Source organism: Saccopteryx bilineata, chromosome 6, assembly GCF_036850765.1.
Source record: "Saccopteryx bilineata isolate mSacBil1 chromosome 6, mSacBil1_pri_phased_curated, whole genome shotgun sequence".
Classification (NCBI taxonomy): domain Eukaryota; kingdom Metazoa; phylum Chordata; class Mammalia; order Chiroptera; family Emballonuridae; genus Saccopteryx; species Saccopteryx bilineata.
Genome location: NC_089495.1, coordinates 142,893,028 through 142,920,725, shown reverse-complemented (window position 1 = coordinate 142,920,725; position 27,698 = coordinate 142,893,028). Strand labels below are relative to the sequence as shown.

Genomic DNA, 27,698 nt, shown 5'->3' with positions numbered 1-27,698 from the left:
CTGCAGACACACCGGGTCCCTCCCCGGGACACTGCCCGCAGACACACCGGGTCCCTCCCCGGGACACTGCCCACAGACACACCTGCTCCCTCCCCGGGACACTGCCTGCAGACACACCTGGTCCCTCCCCGGGACAAGCCCGCAGACACACTGGGTCCCTATCCGGGTCACTGCCCGCAGACACACCTGCTCCCTCCTGTTCCCTCCCAGGACACTGCCCACAGACACACCTGCTCCCTCCCCCGGGTCACTGCCCGCAGACACCGGGTCCCTCCCCGGGACACTGCCCACAGACACACCTGCTCCCTCCCCGGGTCACTGCCCGCAGACACACCTGGTCCCTCCCCGGGACACTGCCCGCAGACACACCGGGTCCCTCCCCGGGACACTGCCCGCAGACACACCTGCTCCCTCCCTGGGACACTGCCCGCAGACACACCGGGTCCCTCCCCGGGTCACTGCCCGCAGACACACCGGGTCCCTCCCCGGGTCACTGCCCGCAGACACACCTGGTCCCTCCCCGGGTCACTGCCCGCAGACACACCTGGTCCCTCCCCGGGTCACTGCCCACAGACACACCTGGTCCCTCCCCGGGTCACTGCCCGCAGACACACCGGGTCCCTCCCCGGGTCACTGCCCGCAGACACACCGAGTCCCTCCCCGGGTCACTACCCGCAGACACACCTGGTCCCTCCCCGGGTCACTGCCCGCAGACACACTGGGTCCCTCCCCGGGTCACTGCCCACAGACACACTGGGTCCCTCCCCGGGTCACTGCCTGCAGACACCTGGTCCCTCCCCAGGTCACTGCCCACAGACACACCTGGTCCCTCCCCGGGTCACTGCCTGCAGACACACTGGGTTCCTCCCCAGGACACTGCCCACAGACATCTGGTCCCTCCCGGGTCACTGCCCACAGACACACCTGCTCCCTCCCCGGTCACTGCCTGCAGACACACTGGGTCCCTCCCCCGGGACACTGCCTACAGACACACTGGGTCCCTCCCCAGGTCACTGCCCATAGACAGACACACCTGGCCCTTCCCCGGGACACTGCCCGCAGAAACACCTGGTCCCTCCCTGGGTCACTGCCCATAGACAGACACACCGGGTCCCTCCCCGGGTCACTGCCCGCAGACAGACACACCGGGTCCCTCCCTGGGTCACTGCCTGCAGACACCTGGTCCCTCCCTGGGTCACTGTCTGCAGACACACCTGGTTCCTCCCTGGGTCACTGCCCGCAGACACACCTGGTCCCTCCCTGGGTCACTGCCTGCAGACACCTGGTCCCTCCCTGGGTCACTGCCCGCAGACACACCGGGTCCCTCCCTGGGTCACTGCCTGCAGACACCTGGTCCCTCCCTGGGTCACTGCCTGCAGACACACTGGGTCCCTCCCCGGGTCACTGCCTGCAGACACCTGGTCCCTCCCTGGACACTGCCTGCAGACACACCGGATCCCTCCCCGGGTCACTGCCTGAAGACACCTGCTCCCTCCCGGGTCACTGCTCACAGACACACCTGCTCCCTCCCCAGGTCACTGCCTGCAGACACACTGGGTCCCTCCCCGGGTCACTGCCCATAGACAGACACACCTGACCCTTCCCCGGGACACTGCCCACAGACACACCTGGCCCTTCCCCGGGACACTGCCCGCAGACACACTGGGTCCTTCCCCGGGTCACTGCCCGCAGACACACTGGGTCCCTCCCCGGGTCACTGCCCGCAGACACGTGGTCCCTCCCCGGGTCACTGCCCGCAGACACACCGGGTCTCTCCCCGGGTCAGTGCCTGCAGACACACCGGGTCTCTCCCCGGGTCAGTGCCCGCAGACACACCGGGTCCCTCCCCGGGTCACTGCCCGCAGACACACCTGGCCCCTCCCGGGTCACTGCCCGCAGACACACTGGGTCCCTCCCCGGGTCACTGCCCGCAGACACACTGGGTCCCTCCCCGGGTCACTGCCTGCAGACACACTGGGTCCCTCCCCAGGTCACTGTCTGCAGACACACTGGGTCCCTCCCCGGGTCACTGCCTGCAGACACCTGGTCCCTCCCGGGTCACTGCCCATAAACACACCGGGTCCCTCCCCGGGATACTGCCTGCAGACACACTGGGTCCTCCCGGGTCACTGCCTGCAGACACCTGGTCCCTCCCGGGTCACTGCCGCAGACACACCTGGTCCCTCCCCGGGTCACTGCCTGCAGACACACCTGGTCCCTCCCAGGTCACTGCCTGCAGACACACTGGGTCTCTCCCTGGGTCACTGCCCACAGACACACCTGGTCCCTCCCCAGGACACTGCTTGCAGACACACCTTGTCCCTCCCTGGGTCACTGCCCACAGACACACTGAGTCCCTCCCCAGGTCACTGCCCATAGACAGACACCGCTGCCGCAGTTCTCCTTGTGTGCTGAGAAGGCTTGGCTCCTCTCCACGGAGTTACACTTACAACAGGTGTCCCCCCCTCTGGGATTCCCAGGACCCCAACCCCGGTAGTTGTTCAGGGGCTTCTTGTTGGCGTGTGCCAAAGCTCGGAGTCCCTTCAGCTGCGTGCCTGTGGGCAGGTCCCAGGCTTCTCCTGGACCAGGACGGCCCAGGTGTACCTTCGCTGGGTGTATTAGTACCTAATGGCTCATTATTTGGGTCATCTCGGTGTCTTCCTATGCCTAAAGCAGCACTGCTGAGTTTGGAGTTAAATGTGACAAACTCCTGATGAGTGATCGTGGAATTGAAATCACAGTGGTTTGCTTCAGTTTGCCACGTGCACGTGCTAGCGCTGGCTTGCTGGCTGGCTCCGAAGCCCTGCCTGCACTCAGTTCTCAGTTGTCAGTGCAGCCTGTCTGTCCCCGCCCCCTCAGTGTGCTGCGGGCATGGCAGTTTAGGTGGATCACCAGGTTTGAATAAAAGTGTCACTGTCATTTGTCAGGTTATTTCTGAAGAGAGGCCTGTGCACCTTGGCAGCAAGCACCATCCTGAGCCCGCAGCAGATTCCTAGAGCCTGGCCCGCTGCTCTGCTGGGGGTGGGGGTGGGCTCCTGGGAGCAGCCCACGCCTTCTTTCTTGTTGGTGACACAGAAGGATGGTTGGCAAATGGCCAATTAGAGAGCATGATTTTTTTTCTCTAGCTGTCCTAGTTGTTTTTATGTTAAAAAAGCAATAACACACGGCCAAAAGACTCAAATGATGAAAATGGTGTACAATAAAAAGTCAGTGTTTCCCTTTTGTGTCCTTCCAGAAATAGTTGATGGATGTCTATGTATATTCATATAACAGTTTTTAGTAGAAATGTGAGTCAGCTGCACACATTGTTCTGTACCTTGTTTTTTTCACTAATGTATCACCTTAATAATTATTATAAATGCATCCTGAAGCATGATCTTTCTAGCATCCTCTTGAAAAAGTTTCAGAGGGTAAAATCAGTTAACAACGGAAACGTGTCCTTCAGTGTTGTACCCAGAGACACCGGCAGCGGGGCTGGAGTCAGAACTCTGTGGTCGGCTGTTTTTCATACGTGTTTTTTTCAGCTACTTAATTGAAAATACTGAGTACAAAATTATCTCGAACAAATAAGAACCCTAGAGGGGAAACGTGCCACCTGCTTCAAACTTCGCCAGCAATATTACCCAGAAATGGAGACCATTAAACCAGAATGGATTTATTACCTCTAACTAGTAAGCAGTAGATTAAGTCATGGAACATTCTGTTGTCATGAATATTTTGCCTTACAGGGACTTGACCATATTCTTTAAAGAAATTATATTTTCTTCACCCCCTTGAAAAACTGCATTGCCAAATTTTGGAGAAGTAGTAGAATAATTTAACTCTACATGCTCTCGGTTTTAAAATTTGATGCCTTTTTCTGTTGCTAGTTTTTGTAGCCTGTGATGTTTCTGCAATATCCCTTTGGATACTGAATATGGAAGGTTTTGAAGCTACCTATAAACTCCTTCTTAGGACTTACCTATAAAGCTTTTTAGAGGCTCATAGTTTTTATACCCATGGATCATGCCATTGCATTCAGGTGGAGAGAGACAGAAAAGGGTTTGAGCATACTTTCACGAAAAACAGTGATTTTAGGTGAGAGGTCAAGAAGTGTGACTTCCTCCTTCCTGGAAGACTATAGCAGTGATACTTGAAGTGTGGACTGGCCCCTGTGGGACAAGGATAGCAGTCTCCCATGTGCGTCACAGGATTGGTCCAACGACAGGTGAACTTCCTGTGAGAGTGTTGAAGAACCTATAATGTTTACTGGTGGTGGTGAATGACTGTATATATGAGATGAAGTATTGGGGTGAGTGCGGGATGCTTTGTAATATTTTGAGAGAAATTGAAAGCTCAGGGGTAGAATTCTTATTAAAATTTAAATAGAATATTGGAAGTCATTACAAACAGTGGAGTTCCTTGAGGAAGTGATAGAAAGTAGTGATAATGACGAGAAAATAATTCATGTAGAGAGCTAGAACTTACAACGTGCTCACCCATTCAGTCTCATTCTTCTTAATGAGAACTCTATAAAGAAGAAATTGCTTCCATTTTCATAATGGAAAACGTGAGACTCAGGAGTGAGGCCCGTAATCCAGGTCCTTTCAAACCAATTCCCATGGTTGTTTTTTTCCCATAACTAATTTTCCTTTTTCTTAGAAGACTTTGTGAGTTGTCTCTTTTTTATATGTTTTAACACAGTACATTGAAGAATTGAAATTCTTCATCTGCACTTAACAAATATTTGATGACCCAGAAACCTGAAGACACTTAGAAACCTCTCATCCAGGAATTGGTGGAATGCCCCAATTCACCTCTTTATTAGGACCAAATTTTTAAAGGTGTGCTTATATCAAGGAGTAAACAGGAAATGGTATTCTTGCTCATGATTCTAAAACTTTCTCTGTTATCACTCGCGAGGGAAGAATAGAAAGCTCAGAGTAAATGCCCAGTTGAACACCTACCTTTGTGTGTCCTCTGTGGTCACTTGTATTCACACACTTGTGATTATACGTATAAAAGGGATGAGAGGAAAAATGTCTGTGTCAAAAGGTCAATCTGGATGTACTGTAGAATAACAGTATTCAGTCCGTCGTTGGAAGTCCATCATGTACAAAAGGACTAATGCCAAGTCTTATTTATTATACAGTTTGGTGGGAGCTCTGTACCCTGATCCCGTCAAGATCCTTATAATTTTAAGCAATTCCCCTCCCTGCCTACCAAATATGAAAGGATGGTTCTTGGGAGGCATTATGCTTGAAGTCATATCCCCGGTCTGTCACCCCGAGTGGCCTTAGGCAGCTCACCCACCACCTTACACATCTGTAAACCAGAGGGTTCTAGTAGACAGCTGTTGCACAAGACTGTCAGTACTGAGTGAGATTCAGTGCATGTTGTTGAGCACTCTGCCTGTTCCACACTGAAGACTGGAATAGTTGTTACTTAGTCTTCAAGTTTTCTTAGAAAAGTGAACAAATGTGTACGAGTATGAGATAAAAATTATTCACAGAGGGTGACGCAAGTTTCTACTTACTAAAGAAGAGATTAAAGTAGTTTAAACTGTGTAGGAACCTACTGACTATAATTTGTTGGTCTGAAATTGTATTTGTAACAAAGAAATCTGTTCTGAATATTCAGTGGAGGTGTAAATGAGAAAATTGTAGAACTTTCCCAGTTCTATCCCTGGAGGGATTCACAGGGTTTTTCTTTATTTTCATGATTCTTGTATATTCCTATAATTTTAGTCTCAGAAAGGTAGACATCTGGTAATGCTCCTTTGTGGTACATCTGGAGAAACTGAACCCCAGAGGGGCAGCAGGAGGACCTATGCTCCTTCTGTGCAGGCGCAGGATGCTTGGTCTGTGGTTCTATTTATTCATTTTTAAGAGAGGAGAGGAGCTGGAAGCATCAACTCCCATATGTGCCTTGACCAGGCGAGCCCAGGGTTTTGAACCAGCGACCTCAGCGTTCCAGGTTTACGCTTTATCCACTGCACTCCCACAGGTCCGGCTTGGTCTGTGATTCTAGACGGTGCTTATAGCCAGCTGCCTTCTGTGATCCGTTTGTGTGCATACCTTTTGTCCGTCACTAGTTTTTAATTCTTTGAGAGAAAGCTTTGGGCCCAATTTGTTTTCACATAACAGTGGAGAAAAGAATGCTTTCAAACACCTTATTTTCTCTGTGCCTCACAACAGACCGTGAGGAGAGTGTGCAGTGGGCTTGTTGGTGCTCTTTCATGGGTGACTGTGAAGCAGTATTCCCAAGTTTTATCTCCACTGAGTGAGGGTGCTGCTCACAAAAATTAGGGGATATTTAAAAATGAATAGTGATACAAAAGAAGCATTTGATTTTTTTTAATTAAGCAAGAACATCAGAAAAGCAAACAAGTCAAAGAAAGTTGATTGATTATGCAAATGAGATGTAAAACCAACTTTTATTTCATTGGTGAAGGTGCACTAGACAAAAGGCTGAGAGTCCTGGAGTGTCTGCATGTTCCCTGATCCCGTTTTTGTGAGCAGTGTAGTAGAAGTACAGTTAAAGTGTGATCAGTGTAGGCGTTTTAGCGAATCCCACAGTCCCTTTCATCCTCGGGGCACCTGCTTCACACGGGCCTTGGTTTGTGTACTTCACACCTATTGTCTCCTGGGCTTCTCACAACTGTGCAAGCTACTTACCGTTATTGCCATTTTATTTATTTATTTATTTTATTTATTTATTTTTTTGTATTTTTCCGAAGCTGGAAACGAAGAGAGACAGTCAGACAGACTCCCGCATGCGCCGGGATCCACCCAGCACGCCCACCAGGGGCGACACTCTGCCCACCAGGGGGCGATGCTCTGACCCTCCGGGGCGTAGCTCTGTCGCGACCAGAGCCACTCCAGCGCCTGGGGCAGAGGCCAAGGAGCCATCCCCAGCGCCCGGGCCATCTTTGCTTCAATGGAGCCTTGGTTGCGGGAGGGGAAGAGAGAGACAGAGAGGAAGGGGGGGGTGGAGAAGCAAATGGGCGCTTCTCCTATGTGCCCTGGCCGGGAATCGAACCCGGGTCCCCCGCACACCAGGCCGACGCTCCACCGCTGAGCCAACCAGCCAGGGCCCGTTATTGCCATTTTATAGATGAGACGATCAAGTTCGTAGTTGTTAGGTAACTTGTGCAGGGTCATCCAGCTAGTAATTCTGTGTGTTCATGCTTATTTCACTGTGCATGTCATTTTCTTCACTGGCAAAAGGAGAGAATAGAATCTTTTGCCACATGAATATGGAGGTTGTGTGTGGAGGCTTGGAACCTTCAATAGGGTAACGAAAGACCTCCACGTTAGAACTGGTAATTGTGCGCGTCATTGCCACGTGCACCACTTTGGAGCTTTGCTGCCTGCCTGGTTTGGGGGTTTATTACATAAATTGTATGAGAACACAGAATAGTAATAAGGAGGTGTTACACCTCATGGTCAAGTGCAAGCGTGTAGGCCACTCTCTCAGGACAGTGATCAAATCTTGGATATTCCAGATAACCAAAGGGAAAACTGAATGGGAACAAAACCCGTGAGAAACCTTGGGAGCATGAAGGTGGCCGAATCCATGCGCAGGGCTGGAAAACAGCCGGTGGCAGAGAGGGGCGGGATCACACACAGGCAGGCAGGCTGAGGGCTTAGAGCCTATCTATCAGTGGGTTTGCTGGTGGAGCACAGGACTGTGCCCCAAGTTGTCCCATGAAAGAAACTCCTTTTACCTGAAACCCTGCTCAGTGGGTATTTGCTCTTGTCTTCTCTACTGCTGGGTAGAAAAGAGCCAACCAGAGGGGCATGGGAACAACGGGCAACAGCTGGGGTGCAGAGCAGGTGTGGAAGGGCGGGTTGGCACCTTAGCAACCTCACCAGATAGCTTCAGATGTGGCCGATCCCATGGGGGTGGTTCAGGGTGGTGCCCTAAGGGGGCAACAAGTAGAGAGAAGGTGGGGGTCATATGTCAGCTATAGAGACACTAAGAGCTGGGGTCCCCTTTGCCCAAACTCACTGTCAAAAGTACGACTCACAGGCAGGTGACTTGCACATCCTCTCCAGTTGCAGGAAGGTTTGTTTTATGTATCGATATATAAGGTCCATCTTCCCACCAGGTCTTAGTCACCTAGACTCAGTGCACACACTGCCCTTTACTGGAATTTCTCTCCTTGTTTTTTGCTGCTCCTTTGCTACTGCTGTCTGAGTCGTTACCCGAGACAGAACGTTAGGAAGGCTTCCTGGGCTTGCGCGTGCCCCATTGCCCTGTGTGAGGGGCATTCTGCGCTGACTGCTCACACCATTTTATGATGCTCCTGTCTCTCCCGCTGGGCCGCGTCTTGGAGGGTAGGGTCACATCTTCATAGCATATTACTTGGTACTTAATCAGTGCACAAAAATAATTGTTGAATGAATTGAATAATGGTTTTATAGCTTATTTTGGAGAGTTAGTTTTCAAGCCCAGGTCATGTGACTCGAGACACTCTGATCTGTGGTTTTTGAGAGTAGCACTCGGTGTCTGCCTACAGGTAGGGGAAATTCCAATAAGGCTGACTTTGTCTCAGGTCCCCCTATCAGGATCCAAGATTTCTTTTAACTGGTTTTTATCTGCACTCCTGGATTGACCCTTAACCCACTTAGGCCTCCTGTTCCATTATTGGAACGGCAGTGACGTGGGAGTTATTTATAGCCTACCACTCCAGGTCGTCACTAGGTCTGATTGTTCACTCAGGTCTTCTCCTGTGGGTACGTGATATCACGTGGTACAGAGTCAGTCACAGCTGCAGATACAGGCATGCTGGGAGCTTGTCAAAAAGTGATGTAACTTTTCGGAGAAATTTTGAAGAATTGAATTTCAAAACTTCAACCTCCAGCATAAAGGGGTTAATAGGATCGAGAGAGAGCTGCAGGCTAGATTTGTAATACTGACTCAACACTGACAGATTCCTGTGTAGCTCAAAACGATGCTTCACACATTAGAAATGCTGACAGCTCGCCATAATTAGGTACACTTCTGAGAACCAAAGGCAGATTCTGTAGTGTTTTTCCTAATTTGCTATTATTAAAATATATACTACGTTTTCCCGAAATTGGGAGTGATGGAGTTAATGTCGTTCGCCTTTTCGGCTCCCCGAAGTAATTCCAACATCACCACTGAGCTGCTGTTACTTTGCTGACATCCAAAGCAACTTTCTTATAAGTAAATGTGACCAGTTAATCAATTATTTTTCTTCCCTGTCAGCTGTTAGCTTCTAGGTTTTGTTCTGTTTGAATAGTTTTGCCATTGTTAGGCCGCTAAGAATTGTAGAATAATATCCCATTGAGCCCCAAATTGAGCAGAGCAAAAACTGCTCAGATGCTTTCTCGTGTAACTAGAAGTGCTGGTGATTTCAGGAAGAGGATGGGTTTCCCCCAAACTTTCCCCGGAGAACACACTCTCTCCTCAGCTGTCTGGGCATTGTTAGTGGGCTTTCTGAGCTGCGGCGTTGTTATTGAGAATACGTAGACGCTTCGGAGAAAATGTATCCAGGGACACTGATAACGGTACCACTTCCAGGATGAATTATTGTCAATGATCAGGTGATTGGGAAACAAACCTGCTGTAGATTGATGGTAGCTGAAAAAGCAAGAATATGTTCTTTATTATGTGGGTGAGGATTTGTAAGATAGGAGCAGAGCAGGGGTCGAGAGACCTGCTCTAGACTCGGCCCCGGTCCCGTCTGTGGTCTGCAGACTGCGCCACCTCTGCAGGTGACTTCTCAGGGCGGCCGCGAGCCTCAGTTTAATGGCAGCAGTGTGAGAACCAGACAGGCGCCCAGTAGACATGGTCTTCTTCCTGTAACCTTTTTTTGCTGTTGTCATTACTCACACATAGGCTGATCCTAAAGAGCTAATCCTGATGGTCACCAGGCATGTGACTCGATACGGACACGAAGCCTGGCCCGAGGACATCGTCGCACTGACCAAGCAGTTACAGTACTACAACGAGCGCCTCCTGGACCTCACCCAGGTTCAGCTGCTGCAGGGCCTGCGCAAGGGCGTGGATGTGCAGCGCTTTACTGCGGACGACCAGTACAAGAGGGAGACGATCCTTGGTCTGGCAGAGTAAGGGGTCCTTCTGTCTCACGAAGGGGTGGATTTCCGTGTAACGGAGCAAGGGGACGTCTCAGGGCTGTTGATCCCAGTCCTTTGAGGAGCGTCATTCATGGTTGCTGCAAGCAGGGCTTTCCTCCACTTCCTCCGATCACATGGGGGTTGAGCGTGTTTTCCCAAATGGATCAGTAGCTGCAGACAATGTAGTGAGCCTGCAGAGTTAGATAGTAAGGATTGGAATTATTATAATTATTTTTTTAGTTTCTTTACAACTCTGATAGCCTGACGTGTTAAAGGTGAATAGGGTATGATCTGGGGTGAAATGAGTGGAACTTATTATAGATATTTGAAAACAAGATTGCCTTTATACCTGATAGAAATCTCACTTTTCAGAGTCCGTGGCAGTGTAATGTCTTGAGAATGGTAGAATTAGATCCAGCGGCTTGAACCGCAGAGGAGGGAGCCAGCGTGGTGGGCTCAGGGCACCCTCCTCTCCCTGGGCTTCTAGACAGAGGAGACTGACCAGTTCTCGCAGTCTGTTTTCTAAAGGCCAGCAGCAGTGGCCATTTCCCTTTTGTCCCTTCCTTCTTTGAAGAGAGGGGACAAGCCCTTGTGTGAGAAGGCAGCCCAGGCCACGGTCGGCGGGAAGAATTCCGTGGTGGGTATGGAATTGCCCTGGGTTTTAGCACTGGCCTCCGCTATTCTTTATCCAGTGAGTTCACTCAAAGGAGAGTCACAGGTTAGAGTGAGGGAGGGCGTGTTCACCGTGGTCATTAAGTAGAGGTGTTTTGTTTTCAACAGCAGAACATGTGGCCTGCTTTCTGTGGGCCAGGCAGTGGGTTAGGTGCTCTGTGAACACCTGACCGTCCTCAGAGATGACCCTGTGCCTGGGGTTCTTGTCCCCATTCTGTAGCTGAAGAGCATGCGGTTCAGGCATCTGAGGGAACTGGCCCAAGCTTCGGTGGTCAGGATCCCAGCGGTGGTTTTAACCTTCACCTGTCTGTTGCGTCCTGAAGCTGTCACACCTGCACCATGGCGGTGCCTCCCTCCTCTGCCAACTGGCCCTCAGGATGTGCTGGCATGCAGTCTCCTCTTGGCTTTCAGCCTTTGAAACTGAGGTTACACTGTGCCTGCATTTAATGGTTATTCCTCTCTCCTGACGTCACGTTAAAGTAACAAAAATGGTCCTGGGATGGTAGTGGTATATGTCATTTTTTGTCATTATTAATTAGATCTTTGAGAAAGTGGCAAAGTAGCCTTACGGTACCCCGTAATAATTTTATATTAACCTGGGCTGCTTTCCTACAAGAAGACACTCCAAATTCTCTTTAAGTCAGGTAATAGCTCAAAGGAATGACCTAGAGCTAGACTCAGTTAAGGAGGAAAATGTGGGCTCTGCTTCTCTCTTCCCCCCTGACCTCCTGAGGCTCATAATTTCATAGAGTCACTTAATGTGCAATTGGAAGGGACCAAAGAGGTCATTTCATCTAACCTCCTCTTTTTTCAGAAGAGGACTCTGAGAATCAGAGAGCCTTAGAAAGCTCAAGGTCCCGCAGCCAGAAGCTGAACGTGGGCTTCCTAGTTCCAGGGCCATTAAGCTTTGCTTTGGGGCATTTTGTTATCCTGAGTGCCCTGCTCATGGTTTCTTAGAAAGGGTTGTTATGCAGAAAAGAAGTTTACAAGAGAAGGAATGCCTCATGTCATTAGTTATATTTTGCTAGGGTTTCTGTCCTTTTTTTTATTATTTCCTACATATCTAGCTAGCATATGCTATTTGAAGTATGAGGACAAATAGATGCTTTCAATAAATGTGTAGTAGAATCTTCCCCGTGATCTGTTGCTTAGAAAAATATGCAGAATTCTTTGTCTAGCTAGCTGGTTTAAAGTGTCTCAGAGTGTCCACAGGTTTTCTGAGTTAGCAGTTCTGGTTTGGAGATGGGATTTTAATGCCTCACATAGAAGAATTCTTGAAGGACCTGCTTCCTCCTACTGTGCAGCCCTACCTTCTGTCATGCAAAATAGGACCACATTTTATTTTCTTATTAATTGTGCATCCATATTAGTGCAGTTATTTTCTTTAAGTGCAATGTATCTATTGTCTGTGTGTTTTAGATAATACCTTCTGTCAGTCAGGGTAACTTAGAATAGTCAAAATATTGTTTGCTTTCTTCCCACTTTATCAAATGATAAAGATACCAATACTTATTGAGCACATAGCCAGTGCCAGGCACTTTGTCAGACGCCCAGCTTAGGGGCAATGAATGGCTGGTGGCCCCCATTCCCAGAGTATTTTCATTCCGTCATGCAGAGGTGGGTACTCAGTAAATATTTTAAGAAATAATTTTTAATTGACAATGACTTCATAATCCACACATTGACAGACTTAGTCCAGCCCTTTTTTAAAAGTCCATGAGCAAAGGATGGCTTCTTTTTTAAAAGTCCATGAGCAAAGGATGGGTAGTTTCTACATTTTTACAGGCTGTGGGAAATTAATAATAAAAGAACAATAAAAAGAAGACTATGGTACAGAGACTGGCAGGCAGCGAAGCCTGAGAGATTCACTGTCTGGCCCTTCCTGGAAAATGCTTGCCAACTCCTGCCTAATCCGATATGCAAATGTTGTGGTTTATTGTCTCAGCAGTGCAGATACTTCATCCCTGCATATGGGGCTTTGTCCACCGTTCTTCCGGCTAAGAGTTCCTTCTGCACATCTCTACTTTTAGGATATAGACGTCCTGTAGTACAGTGGTCCCCAACCTTTTTTGGGCCACGGACTGGTTTAATGTCAGAAAATATTTTCATGGACCGGCCTTTAGGGTGGGATGGATAAATGTATCATGTGACTGAGATAGGTGACAAGAGTGAGTCTTAGACGGATGTAACAGAGGGAATCTGGTCATTTTTAAAAAATAAAACATTGTTCAGATTTAAATATAAATAAAACAGAAATAATGTAAGTTATTTATTCTTTCTCTATGGACTGGTACCAAATGGCCCATGGACCGGTACTGGTCCACAACCCGGGGGTTGGAGACCACTGCTGTAGTAGTCTTCTCAAAATGGCCTCAGTGTGGTGCTCTGGGTGAGAATTTCCTGTATGCCAGAGACTGTCAAATCTGATGACACCGGTGCCTGGTCTGTACTGTCCACTGGCTCTCCACTGCCCACAGGATGAGGTCAAGGTCCCTCAGCCACCTGAGGACCCTGTGCGTTCCTGGCTGTGACACCTCCCCCCACGCCCCATCTGCCTCCTCTGTTAGAAGCCCACCCGTCTCTTCTTCTCCTCCACCGCCTCTGCATGGTACTGCTGGTTTACTGTCCAGTCCTTAGGCCAAGGTGGTCCCCCGTCGTCTCTGTTCTCACAGCACTTCCCAGTGTTTTAGCATTTAATTCCCTGTCCACAGCTCCCATCCACCACGAGGCTGTGTGTCCCTCAGGAAAGATCTTGTTTGTTTCTATGTCCTAAGCAGCTAATTGCCTGGTACAGTGTGGAAAGCATAAAAAGATTATTGCAAGACTAACTGTGCTTTCTCAAATACCTACCCAGAGGGCAGGAATGCATTTCCTTTGCTCCAGTTTTTGATGGTAGGCTGTAGCTCTAGGCAGGGACTTTTTGACCTCAGCGTCTTTCCATCTGGATAATTCTCTGTGTGGGAGAGCAGTTCTCTGTGCTGTAGGCGGGCTAGTTAGCAGCATCCCTGACCTCTACCCACTGGATGCCAATAGCACTCCGCCTCACTTCCTCCACTGTGACAACCAAAAATGTCCACAAAAGTTGTCAACTGTCTCCCGAAGGACAGTCACCCTTGGTTGAGAACCGCTGCCCCAGACAGGTCCTTGGTCAGTTGCATGCACCATGTTGAAAAAGCAGCATTAACACTCCTAGAAGTACTTCCCCTGGTTACAAGGACCGTGCTGACTGCTCCCCTCTCAGCAGCACAGCGTTTCTGTGCTGGTGTGGGTAACGTGTTCCTCTTTTCTTCCCCCTCCTTCTCCATGGCTGATGGATGCCCCTGAAGGACCCTTGAGGAGAACGTCTACAGCATCGCTCTTTCTCTGGCCCAGCGCTACCGTGTCCCCCGCTGGGAAGTTTTTATGACCCATTTGGAGTTCTTGTTCAGCGACAGTGGGTAAGCACACAGTTCATATGTGACTTTATGTCCCTGTCTTTCTTTCCAGTCTGTTCTAGGAGAATCATGAAGTTTTAAAGTATAATTTCACTTTTTCTTTATAGCTGCAGTAGGCCAGTATTCAAGTCTGTTTCTTTATTCATCTGCGATACACCAATATTCTCATAATAGTTCCTTTTCGTTTTTCTGCATCAGAGCTCTGAGTCAGGTACTCGAACATTCATTCATTTATTCATTCAAAGGCTATTTTATTGAGAATCTATTTTGTACTAGGAACTGGATGCTGGGGTTACAATAGTGAGCAAACTTAGGCATCCCGGCTGTCTTGGAACTTGTAGTCTCGTGTGGGAGACAGATTGTAATGGAATGATGACAAGAAATGTGAAGTCTGAGCTGTGACAAGTACTGCACGAGAGCCCCAGCCGGGCACTGGGCATCGTTAGGGAGGCTCTCCTGAGGAAGTGCCCTTGAGCTGACACTATTGAGTTGAGATTGACTGCACTACACGGAGAACAGGAAACTGTTTCTAGGGAGACAGAACAAGTGAGCGCAGAAGCTCTTTGAGAGGCAGGAGCATGATGCACCTGCGGGCACAGCAGGGAGACAGAATGGGCGAGGCCTGAGAGTGGGGGTGCATGGTGCGAGAGGGGACTGCGGGGCACCCCGGAAGCCAGACCGTGCAGCAGGACTCCGCGGGCCTTCTCAGGGGCCGCGGGCTCCTTTCTAAGAGTCAGAGGAAGTATTGGGGTAAAAAAAAGAAATGATCAGATTTACATTTTGATAAGGTCGCTTTGGTTACTATGTTGAGAAAGGATTTTAGGGAGGCCAGCGTACAGATATAGCTACCAATTAAGGAACTATTATTGTAACAGACTATGTGACAGGTGACATAGCTTACAGTAGGGTTTTGAAAGTACAGAAGGAGAGGTAAGAATGGGTTTCAGAGATATACTGAAAGTGAAATAGATAGTGCTTAATCAATTGATTGATAAACATCAACTCGATAGGAAGGTGAGTGAACAGGGAGGGGTCAGGAGTCTGCCTGTGGGTGGTGATGTCACTCAGGGAGATGGACTACCAGTTGAGGACAAGGTGTTTTGAGGGCAAGGTGAGGGAAGGGCTATGGAATGGGGAGGTGGTACGCACCGAAATGCCCAAGGGCAGAGGTCAAGTAGGCACGGTCCTCACGGATCTAAGTTCAAAGGAGACGGTGGAGCGGGCAGTACTAGTCTGGAGCCACGTGCACACAGTTGTAAACGGGGTAGGTATGGACGTGCTTGGGAGCCATATATAGTAGAAGGAGACAAGGAGGAAGGCGTATGGCAGACCTGGGAACCTTTCCCAGCAACGGTGTCAAAGAGAGCGGGAGAGGCTGCAGGGGAATGGGGCTCTTGTCCAGGGAAGCTGGGGGAAGAGTTCCAAGCAGGGCAGCAGACTGAACGCGGTCAAGCTCTGCTCAACAGCCCAGAAGTCCCTAAGACTTAGCATCTTTAATTTTTATTAATCACTTTGAAACTTTAACATCTACCTTTTTTTTTTTTTTTTTTCCATTTTTCTGAAGCTGGAAATGGGGAGAGACAGTCAGACAGACTCCCGCATGCGCCTGACTGGGATTCACCTGGCACGCCCACCAGGGGCGACGCTCTGCCCACCAGGGGGCGATGCTCTGCCCATCCTGGGCGTCGCCATATTGCGACCAGAGCCACTCTAGCGCCTGAGGCAGAGGCCACAGAGCCATCCCCAGCGCCTGGGCCATCTTTGCTCCAATGGAGCCTTGGCTGTGGGAGGGGAAGAGAGACAGAGAGGAAAGTGCGGCGGAGGGGTGGAGAAGCAATTGGGCGCTTCTCCTGTGTGCCCTGGCCGGGAATCGAACCCGGGTCCTCCGCACGCTAGGCTGACGCTCTACCACTGAGCCAACCGGCCAGGGCTTAACATCTACCTTTTAAGTGTTTATGAAATTATGACATGAGTGATAGTGTTACCTAGGATTAAATATTCAACTGAATTCATCAGTTTTGAGTCACAGTAATATGTTCAAGTAAATGTTTCGTATGATGTGCATGTTGGCATTTAAAAAATACCTTGGTATTTTATTAAATATCTCTTCCTTTCATTGAATGTTATATAAAAGGGTGTCATATCTGTACAAACAGGATGTCTCACTGGTCTCTGAGTATATTATAAATCATCAGGCAATTAAATAATACGTGGGGCTGTTCCAGGTGTCCCATTATACCTAAGAGCAGTATGATTATGCAGACGCCCAGCAGACACAAGAGCAGGAAATCATTACCTCCTGGTGTCATTACTTGTGAGGGACAAAACACTGACTATTGAGTTGGCCAGTGGTGGTGAGTGCTCCCTGTTCTCTACCTAAAAGCTGAAGTAGTTGCCTTCCTAGTCAATCAGACTTGGTAACACAGATATTAGAGATCAGCCTTGTTAGTACAATAAAATTGCCCAACGTTTGTTTGTTGAGTCTGTGTCAGTGAGATGTAAATAGATCAGAGTCACAAGAAAATTGTTTTTTTGCCTCAGGGTTTTGTTTAACTATTCCTTTAAAAAGAACCCCACCCCAAAGTTGACTTCCCTATCATTTTACATTCTCCTTCCACTCGGTTGAATGTGGAGATAGACCTGCCAAAGCACATGGACAGATATGCTCACTTAGACAGGTTTGGGGGCGGGGCAGCAGCATCCTGCAAAGGAGTATTAAGTCTTCGAGTCAGTGAAGCTAGAAACACCGAACTGTGTCTCTCTCTGGCTGTGTGTCCCTGCACCAGGTAATCCAGGTCTCTCAAACTCCTTTTCCATGATTCTAAGTGAGGTGTAATGAAAAAGAAAAGACTTCACAGTGGAGTGTCACACTACAGGACCTGACCCGTGACTGGTGCTTGGTGAATGGTGGTTATGCCTGGGATTTCTCTTCTGCAGAAAGAGCTCTTGGGTTCCTTCCTTTTTTTTTTTTTCTTGCATTTTATTACCCCCTACACACTTTTTCTTTTCCTTTTCTTTTTTCTTTTCTTTTTTAAGTAGTTTTAAACTGCAGGAATGGCGTTCAGTGGCCATGCAGCAGGCACTGGCTCACTCAGCCTTTGGTTCTATAGGGGTGAGTTCAGCTCTCCAGACGAGGGCTGGTCTGTCTCTCATTGCCCAAGTAGCAGCCGTCTCCATCTCTGGGCTGTCCTGGACACCTGGATGGCTCTGGGAGACGACGTGAACTACCAGCGTCCATGGGGCCTAGTGGCGAGGGTACGGGTGTGGAGTCAGACCACATTTTATGGGCCAGCTCTGCTGCCCATAACCCCAGCGATGTAGCGTGGGGCATCTCGTCACCCTCCTGAGTCACAGCTTTCTCAGGTACCAGGACCATTGTCCTTGCCTCAGAGGGCTGTGAGGATTAGCAATCTGGGGACAGTAGGTAGCAGATGGCTCGGTGGTTCCATGGTGATCGCTCCTGATACGTCTCCTGTCGCGCTCCTTGCTCTGTGAGGGTCTTTAGGTTTTGGACACAGTTTCCTTTTGAAATGCCAGAGGGTGCTACTACTTAGTTGATAGAATAGAATTATATTTTTCATCCATTAAATATTAATATTATTAATTATTGTTTTTTATGCTATCTTTGTGTTCCAAGCATAGATTTAAATGTTGAATGAGATATATATGTGTGTGTGTGTGTGTGTGTGTGTGTGTATATCTTTCCCCTCATAGAGCTTATATTCTGATAGAGAGAGACCCCGCAGACACTTAAAAATAGCCAGAGAGTAAACTGCTAGTCATACTAAGTTCAATCCAGGAAACGTGTGAGGAGCAGACAGGGAAGCCTCGCTCTGGATGCAGAAGGAGCTCACTGTTGGAGGACAGTGGAGGAAAAGCATTCCAGGCAGAGGGAACAGGTTCCAGGCAGGGAGGTCTCAGCAGTTCTGAATAACCAGATACAGACCTTGTGCCCCGAGCACTGTGAACAAAGGCGAACTAAATAGGGGCCAGACCACCATTGACTGACAGCCCTGCCAAGCCTCTCCATCTCCTTTCTCTTATTTCAACAGCGTATCTGGAAGCCACACCCTGCACTTTTATCTCACTTCCTCTGACATCCACCTCTCAGTCACCCAGGTGATTGTAGTGATCCTGCTTGGGCGGCAGAGATCATAACATCGTCTCCCCTGTTGGCTAATTTATACTGTCTGCTTCAGACCTGTGGGAAGGGGACCTGGTCACAGGGACTCGGTCAGTGCTGTGCTGTTTGTCATATTACTCTCCTGGTCTCAGGGTTCTTTTGGTCCCAGGTTCAAGGATGGGTAAAAGCAAGTTATAGCTGTGGGAACTTGAATAAAATATAATGCTTTTACCTTTTTCTGAACTGAAACAGAATTTGTGCCAGAGGGGTGCTGTTGCTGCAGACAGGTTGTGTTTAGATTGCCACACTGTAAAGAATTCAACACTTTAGGCTTCTCTTCCGTCTCCTCCTCCTTTAAAGAACCCTGGCTTAATTGAGCCCCGGCTAGTTGGCTCAGTGGTAGAGCATTGGCCTGACATGTGGATATCCTGGGTTTGATTCCCGGGCAGGGCACACAGGAGAAGTGACTATGTGCTTTTCCACCCCTCCCCCTCTCACCTCCCTCTCTCTCTCTCTCTCTCTCTTTCTTCCCCTCCCGCAGCCAGAGCTCAATTGGAGTGAGTTGGCCCCCGGATACTGAGGATGGCTCCATGGCCTGTGCCTCAGGCGCTAAGAGAGCTTGGTTGTTGAGCGATGAAGCAATGCCCCAGATTGGCAGAGCATCGCCCCCTAGAGGGCTTGGCAGATGGATACTGGTCCGGGCGCCTCTGGGAGTCTGTCTCTGCCTCCCTGCTTCTCACTTAAAAAAAACAAACAAACCCTGGCTTAGTTGAGAAGTTAGTGTGCAAATGATTAGTGTATGGAAAGAGGATTTAAGATAGGTTGGCTTGTTATAATATTGAAAATGAAAATAAATGAGATTCAGGACCAGGAAAAATTCATATTAGAGTAGGAAGGTTGAATTGAAGATATTCAGGCCAGGCCTTTCGTGGTTGTGAAAATTGAGCTAAGAATTTGGTTTGGGTCTTTCTTTTGGCCTAAGGGGAAAAAGAACCAAGGTTATGGTTTGTCTTGTGCACAAGCCAAAGTCCAGCAATCCCCTAAACAGGAGAACTGATTTCTGCCATTACCAAAATGGCAGTGATTCCTTTCATCCCTCTGCAGCCTTCCTTTCCGGCCGTGATGTCAGGCAGCGGTATGGGGCGTGAACGGGCGCGCCCTTCGGTCTGTTTCCACCCAGTGGGAAGTGCCCAGGCTTTGACTCGTGCAAATCTGGGTTCAGACCCTGGCTCTGTGACTTCCTTCTCATGTGTGCTTAGTAAGCAAGTTGTTTTACTCCCCTGTGCACAAGTTTCCTTCTCTGCAAAAAGGATAGTCTGATTTTCCAGAATAGTTGTGAGATTTAAGAGACTTGTACAAAATGCCTGACATGTGTTAGGTACTCATCAGAAAGAAAAGTAGCTGCTATTGTTAATTCTGGAAATAGGCCAGGTTTGCAGGTCTGTTCTGTGAGCACTATTATTAGCCTGATATTGTAAATCTGATTTTTGAACAATTAGTTTTCAAGCCAGGATTTCAATTTTGTCGCTTTGTGAGAATTAAAATGGAATGACATAGTGCTTAGTGTATAATAAGTGCTCAATAAATAATGTTATTACTCTTTCTGTGCTGTTATGTCTCTTAAAATACCTTTTGCTAAAGAGATGATAATATGAGACCATATAAACCAGTCAGAATTGACAGTTTGTGAGACGTTAAAAGGCGTAAGGATCAGGGTCGTCCTTACGGAAGAGGAGATGAAGCCTGCTCTCATGGTATTCCGTGTCACCGCTCTGTTCATACGAAACGTTCTGCAAAAGAACTCACCCAGTGTTAGTGTGACAGAGAATAGCCTGGGAGGCTCATTAGCAATCCTCTCATCGGCTGTCTAGCTAACCTTGAAAAGTTCGATTCCATTTTCTTTTTGGTTTACAAAGACACTTTGCCAAAATGTTGGCAAAACTGAGAAGTGTGCCCGTTATTTTGACCGCATTTCCTGCGCAATTACACATTTAGCTGTCAGGCAGCGTTGCAGGTCTGGCCTGCTAGGTCAAGTTCATTCTGGGCATTTGTGTACTTGGCATCGTTTTCCTCACATCAGAGTCCCTGAACTGAGAGGGTAGACTTGTCTCTTTTCACAGGTGGGGCTCTGGTTATCCATGATCGTGGCTGTTAATTCGGATGCATGTATCTTCAAACTTTTTGGACGAGTCTTTGGGAGAAATGCCTGGAAGTTACTGTGTCTGAACCAGTGATGCCTCCCCCATCCCTCTGTGCTCTCCTCAGCCTTTCCTGGCAGCCAGCCCTCCCCCTCACTCTCCCTCATCCCTCCTTTTTCCTCTCCCCTCCAAAGTATGCCTTTACTCAGCTGGTGGAATTGAATTCTCACTCAAGTTTCAGACTTGGTAAAGAAACGTGCATTTAAATATTGGTTTCCTGTATGAATAGAAGACCTTTCAGTACATGCTGTTCTTGAATTACATTTTTGGGTGATGGACAACTTGAAACCATTACAGAAGACATTGATTATGGACCTAGTACTAACAGTGTGTTCCTTGTGCTCAGTACAGCCACTGCTCATTTCTTCCTATAGCTAATCTCTGAAAAGTTACATATGCGTTATATAAATATGCAAGCTGTTTTGTAGCTAAGTCTTGGTTTAAGAAAAAGCACTTAAACAATTTCTAATGGTGGTGATTAATTTGATTAGTGAAAAGTCCTTAGTGGTTTCATGGTATTTCTTCCTGTTCTCTTGAATGTGGGTTCTTTGGAATTGTTTTCTAAGCAGAGATTCATTTCTTTTTCTAAAGAGAAGATAACAACTTGTTTCAATGGAAATGATTTAAATGGATTATTGATTACTGGCATGTATAAAAGATCTTAGCACGTTGTAATTTACTGAAGAGGGAGGCTTTGGTGTTTATCCTATGTCAGTAAAGGTATTCCAGTATCTCTCTTGACAAGATAATTAGGTAAAATTGCACATTGGGCGAACTGAATTGTAGGCACAGAAGAAGAATTCTGTGGGTGGGCGAGAGACAAAGTAAAGTTGATTGGGAGAGACCACTCAGAGTCAAGCCAAACACAGATGAAGTAAAACTGTGATTTAGTCACTGTCCGTCTATTTTGTGAGTTTGTCTTGACTACTCTGATCCTCAGGATTGTTAGGAGTGAAGTGTGGCAGCAATAATCTCTTTTAGATTATTGCTCTTGGAGAGAGAAGTAATTAATGCCCGTGTTCCTGTTTTTGAAATGACAGTGGTTGTGGACACCTGACCTTAGCAGTCATGGCTGCTTTTTGATAGGAAAGGCTCACAGAGTCCAGGCAGACCTGGACGCTTGGTCTCAGGCCAGTCCCTTCACCACGCTGACCTCTCTGGTATCAGTTGGTGATGACCTAGATTTAACTTGTCCTCCCATAGTATCCAGCACAATAAATGCTAGTTTTCTCCTCCTCCTCTGGGCTTGTTGTTCTGCCTGCAAAGCTTTGTCTAAACCATTTGTCTCACTGGTGTCACATGGTTTATGACTGACTTCTTGGGCACATTATTTTCAGACTTCATTTTGCAGATTCTGAAGGAGATGCAGAAATTCTGAGTGTCGCTCTCCCATGCCACTGTGTATACAGCATCCATCGCGGATGACATTGCCTGTTTTGAGTAGTGATGGTATCAGGAGTATTTTCTGACCAGCCATCCATCACTCTGGCTATTCTTTGTACAGGCCTGTGCTTTCTTGTCTTGGAACTTTGTTCATATTATTTTTGCTTCATTCCTTTCTACAATGCTGCACTCAAGCACTCCTTTCATTGAGCCCTTTGTTATCCCTGGCATCTACTGCTTTTGAAAGCTTTCTGATCCTTCTCTTGAGTGGAATGTAGTTGTGTGCCCATGCCGTTATTTTGCACTGTTGTTTAATTCTGAGTATGTATAACTCAGCTGGATTTTCAAACCACTGGATGGGAACTTGATGCTATAAATCTTCATACCCTCCCAGGGTTGAGCACCGTGACTGTCCGTAGAGGACACCTGAGGTTTCGGTCACCTGCCCATCCATTTGGCATACATAAGACACGTGCTGAATGTGTCCTTTGCACGGCATACACGCTGGTGCTTGGTACCGAGAAACTAAAGGTGAAGAAGATGTGGTTTCATCTTTGCCATCAGGTGGTACACAGTATAGTGAGGGAGATGGACAAGATAGTACATGGTTAGAGCGTGCTCTGGGTACCAGGTAGATGAACACTCAGAGGAGACAGACATTTTTATAGATTGGTATCTTTTTGTAATTATTTGAATTGTGTTTTAATAGAAAAATAGCATTACTCTTGAAGTGACAGTCAAAAGAGCATTTTTAAAGTACTTGCTATTTTGACTTTATAGATTAGTGCTAAGTGACCCTAAGTATTATCACTGACAAAAAATTTTAAAACATTATTTGTATTAACTTGATCTACATCAGCAAACACCACATGTCTTGACACTTTCTAAAAGTGGGATTCCATTAAACAGGGTGTCATATTTCAAAGGACTTGCTTTGAAACTATGTGAATTCAAACTTGGATGCTGCCCTCAGGTACTCTGGATGCGGCTGCTAAGAGCACCTGTCAGTGCAGGCACTGCCTGAAGAACCGTCACAGTGAGGAAGTCTGACACTCCTCCTGCATGGGCGCTGGCACTGCCCTGGGCTGGCACCCGAACGGAGCCCTCCTGGTCAGCCCCTAAAATACAGACTGATCAAACACAGCTTCTTAAAAAGTGTTCTAACAGTTAAGTAACACTTTTGTTGTAGTGTAAAGACATCTAAGTCAAGATAAAAATAAGATGTTTTTATTTAAGTGGCATTCTTGACTACAGATAATTTAAGTGAACGAACAAGTACCTGTTCTCGCTGATTTGAGTCTTACTTGAACATTGTGCCAATGTGGGTCTCTCCAGTATCTATCTAGTCAAGGCTCTCCAATGGAATGCTGATGCCGAAAAGTTGGGGTCGTTCCCTCCTCTCAAGGATTCCTAAGTTCTGGAAATAAGAAGGTTGATTACATTCTGTAATGAAGCTCCAGTCTTACATTTTTCTCGTGACATGAATAAGTAATGCACGGGGAAGCTGTTGAGCACTGGGCGCCCTTTGAGCCACAGGGATGGGAAGCGACGCCTCCGGGGCCCTGGGACCCAGGGGCACATGTGCAGTACAGCGCAGGTGCTGAACATGCGTGTGTTCCTGTATGTGTGGCACCCGTGTCTGGGCATTCATGCCTTTGTAGGCAGTAGGAAAGGACTTGTGAAAAGTAGCCTTTCCTCCTGGATTTAAAAAAAAAAATCTTGTTTAAGGAAGGAACCAGATTTGAACCCAACTTCTTTGTCTCCTAATTTCAGTTTGTCCACAGCAGAAATTGAAAGCCGAGCGCAAGCCGTTCACCTCTTTGAGATCTTGAAGACGGACCCTGAAGCTTTCCACAAGCACATGGTCAAGTACATTTACCCCACCATCGGGGGCTTTGACCACGACAGGCTGCTCTATTACTTCACTCTCCTGGGAAGCTGCAGCTGCGCAGACGTGGGGAGATGCACCATCAAACCAGAAACTCACGTTCGGCTGCTGAAGAAATTGAAGGTCGTTGCATCAGGTAAGAGCACCATTCCTCTGCTGGAACTCAGTTTTGAAATTACATCAAAGCATTAATTTTCTGTACACAATCACATTTGTGCATCTGACAGGTTCAGATCTGAAACCACAGGATTTTGATGCTAATTGTGTTTAGTTGTTGTCTTTTTAACTCCTCTGCTTGCGGTTGGGGGAACTACACGCCCGAGAGTCCGACAAACTAGCAGAAGTCACTGCGTGCCTTACGGCAGACCTGGTGCTGACACCCGAAGCTTTGACTCCGGAGGTTTTATTCTTCCTTCCCATCGGTTATATTTCACCCTTGTAACGGACCGGGCGGAGACACTTTACAATGGGCGATTCTGCAGAATTACACTTCAGTGGTGCCTGTGTGTTTAAAGCATGTGTGGCACCCATTACAGTGAGAGACTTGTGGAAATTTTTAGCATGGTCTCTGTGTATCTTTGCAACTAAGAAATTAAACACATTAGTACCCCTCAGAGCTCTCTGATACTTTCTGATTTACAAGGCACTCTCAAATCTGAATATTTAATATCCATGAGCATCATGAGAATGTGTTTGTTTAATCAGTGGTTCACTGAGTAACTGGATTAGACACCAGAGTCGACACAGAGGGCAGAAGCATGACTCATCTGTGCCTTTGAGCAGTTGCTGAGATGCCAGCTGGAGAGCACACGGGTGTCCGGCAGCTTGGGGAGGGCACCGATGGAGGAGCACGTAGGGGCGTGGAGGCATTGCGATGCAAGGCGCGGGGAGGCTGAGGCCCGTGGGAATGAGTGACTTGTCCAGGATTGCAGAGTTCATCTTGTGGCAGGCTGGACTCAGAACTTAGATCTTCTGATCTAGCCAGTGGACAACTAAACGATTTGCTGTAATAAACTGGTTAAGTTTTTGCAGTTAGCTATTCAGAGGGCTGTGTGCGTGTCTGAAGCCTCTACATGTTTGTGTTGCAGAGAGCTTTCTTTTTTTATCCTCTTTCCGATAGGCCTTAATTACAAGAAACTGACGGAGGAAAACACAGACCCTCTGGAAGCCCTGGAACCAGTTCTTTCGAGTCAGAACATCTTACCTATTTCCAAGCTTGTTCCCCAAATCCCCAACAAGGACGGGCGCATGCTGTCTCCCAGCTCCCTGTACACCGTCTGGCTGCAGAAGCTGTTCTGGGCGGGGGACCCTCACCTCATCAAGCAGGCGCCGGCGTCGCCCCCGGAGTGGCTGCATGCCTGGGAGGTCTGCATGAAGTACATGGACCGCCTCCACCCAGAGGACCTCATCACAGTGCTGGACGCCATCACCTTTTCCCCGGAGGCTGTGACCAAGGTAACCGGACCGAGAGTAGATTGGACGTTATAGAAGAAAGGGGAGATGTTCTTACTCTGTTGAGTTTGTTTTTATTTCCTTTCTTGAAGGGGGAAATATTTCCACGTGTGGCATCTTAGTTCTTTTGCTAAACATGCAGTGTTTTACCTGGGAAATCACTTTCCTCTGTCACAGATGTGCAAGTAGCCTGAATCAGACCTGACTGTGCTAATTTACACATACACGTCATACATGTTGTAGTTCTCGGCGTGTGTCATTTTATGGTGGATGTTCAAAGTTGTACGTAACCAATGGCTTCATTTCCTTACTAGTGTAAATCAATGGACATTTTATGGTGTCCACTTTCCCGTTGACAAGTGGAAAGGACCTATAGTGCCCAGCCCATGCTCCGTGCCACCACAGCCAGGCCAACAACGCAGCATGCTTAAAGCGAGCCCTTAGGAAGTTTCACTCGAGTGCCGTGTCGTATATGACGTGGTGATGGAAGTTTCCATGCGAGTCTGTGTTGCATTTTCCAGCGACTGCTCCATGCTCTGGATTGAGTCCTTCCACTGGACTCTGGAGTCCTGCTCTCGAGGCTTCCGCAGTGGATAGTTTCCCTCCGAAGAGAAGCTATGGGCCGTTATCTAGCCTGTTCCCTGACCTGGTCACACAGCTGGGCGTTGGTCGCTGGAAAGTCCCCCAGCCTCTGGGCTCAGCTGCCCAACGGCACTGCCTCCGAACTTCCTTTCTATCTTCTCTGGCCCATCTCTGCTCTTGCTTTCTCATTCTGCCAAGTTGGCAAGTCTTCCTAAGAATCCTGTCCCAGGGATGTTTGTGATAGCCAGTATTATTCTGAAAATTGAGTGAAAACGCTAAGAATTTTGTCTGTTTGGAAGTCAGCACAGGTCGGGATGCAAACATCTCTGGGGAATGCTAGTTTTCACTAACTTGCTAAGTTCAAAGTTGTATGTAACCAATGGCTTCATTTCCTTATTAGTATAAATCAAATAATTTAATTCATAACTTGATTTTAATTTTTCCAACCACTGTTATAAAATGGAGGTAATCATTTTTGTGGGGTTTTTTAAGGAAGAAAATAAGAATGATCTTAAAGGGAGGTAGCATGATGTATTTGAAAAGAGCACACGTTTGGTCATCTACACCTGGCTTTGAACTTGGGACCTGCCGCTTACTAGCTCTGTCGGTTAACCTCAGAAATCTCTGTTGGACTCGTGCTTTCTTGAGGCGGAGGCTGTGGCTGAGTAAGCTGTGGGCTAGATAATATTATTACGCTGGTTTTAATAAGTGAGTTCAACAAATTTAACTTGGTCATGGAGGAGCCATGATTTGAACTCAAGAAAGCTTATTCTAGGGTCTTTGCTTTTAACCACTGAGCTGTCCTCATTCTAAGAGGGCATAGAACAAGCAGGTGGGAAGCCAGGAACCTGGAGCCACTTTAGGAATTGTGGGAGAGCAGGGACCAGAGAGCCCTAAGCATTTTCGGTCCAGATGGAGAGCCTGTCACGGGTGTGTCCAGGGCAGGGCTGAGTGTAAATGAGGAAGGCCAGGCGGGGTCCTGGTAACGTGTGTGTGTGTGTGGGGGGTGGGGTGGGGTGGAAGACAAGAGTCCAGCAAACATCTGCTTTGAATCTCCAAGACCCAGAAGAGGTTCAGGGTCCAAGTAAGTATCAGCAGTGCTGGATGTAGATATTGGAGGGGAGGGACTAAAGCAAGTGAGGCATTGAAATCTCAGGAAGTGGTTCCAGAGCTGGGACCTGTACCCTGGCTGCAGGAGTGAGACAGCGGACCTGCCAGCCAGGAGGAGGGAGGGAGGGGCCTTCACCCTTTCAGGCTGAGGGCGGGACCAAGACCTAGCATGGCCGCCAGGGCCATGTGCTCCTTGTGAACCTGTGTAGGGAAGTGGACACGTGGTTCTAGACTTCTAACAGTACTGTTTACTCATGGTTCAACTTGGAATTGGGTGTAGAGTCCACTTAGAGTTTTTGTTGTTTATGATGTTTTGTGTCATGATTTTAAACACATTCTTATCACCTTAGTTTCTTTTTTTTTCTGATTTTTTTAAAATAAATTTTTATTTTAATGGGGTGACATCAATAAATCAGGGTACATATGTTCAAAGAAAACATGTTCAGGTTATCTTGTCATTCAGTTATGTTGCATACCCATCACCCAAAGTCAGATTGTCCTTTGTCACCTTCTATCTAGTTTTCTTTGTGCCACTCCCCCCTTCTCCTTCCCCCCCACCCCACCCCCGTAACCACCACACTCTTGTCCATGTCTCTTAGTCTCGTTTTTATATCCCACCTATGTATGGAATCATGTAGTTCTTAGTTTTTTCTTTTTTTTTTTTTTTTTGTATTTTTCTGAAGCTGGAAACGGGGAGAGACAGACAGACTCCTGCATGCGCCCGACCGGGATCCACCTGCATGCCCACCAGGGGCGATGCTCTGCCCA

General features: G+C 47.8%; 1 protein-coding gene across 1 annotated transcript in view; it reads left to right on the top strand.

The window, feature by feature from the left end:
- NBAS (NBAS subunit of NRZ tethering complex) overlaps nucleotides 1-27,698 on the top strand; it is a 352,849-nt gene that overhangs the window by 236,748 nt on the left and 88,403 nt on the right. The window contains 4 exon segments of the mRNA XM_066234551.1: nucleotides 9,850-10,079; nucleotides 14,087-14,197; nucleotides 23,672-23,922; nucleotides 24,907-25,241. Coding sequence (XP_066090648.1) covers nucleotides 9,850-10,079; nucleotides 14,087-14,197; nucleotides 23,672-23,922; nucleotides 24,907-25,241 — 927 coding nt within the window.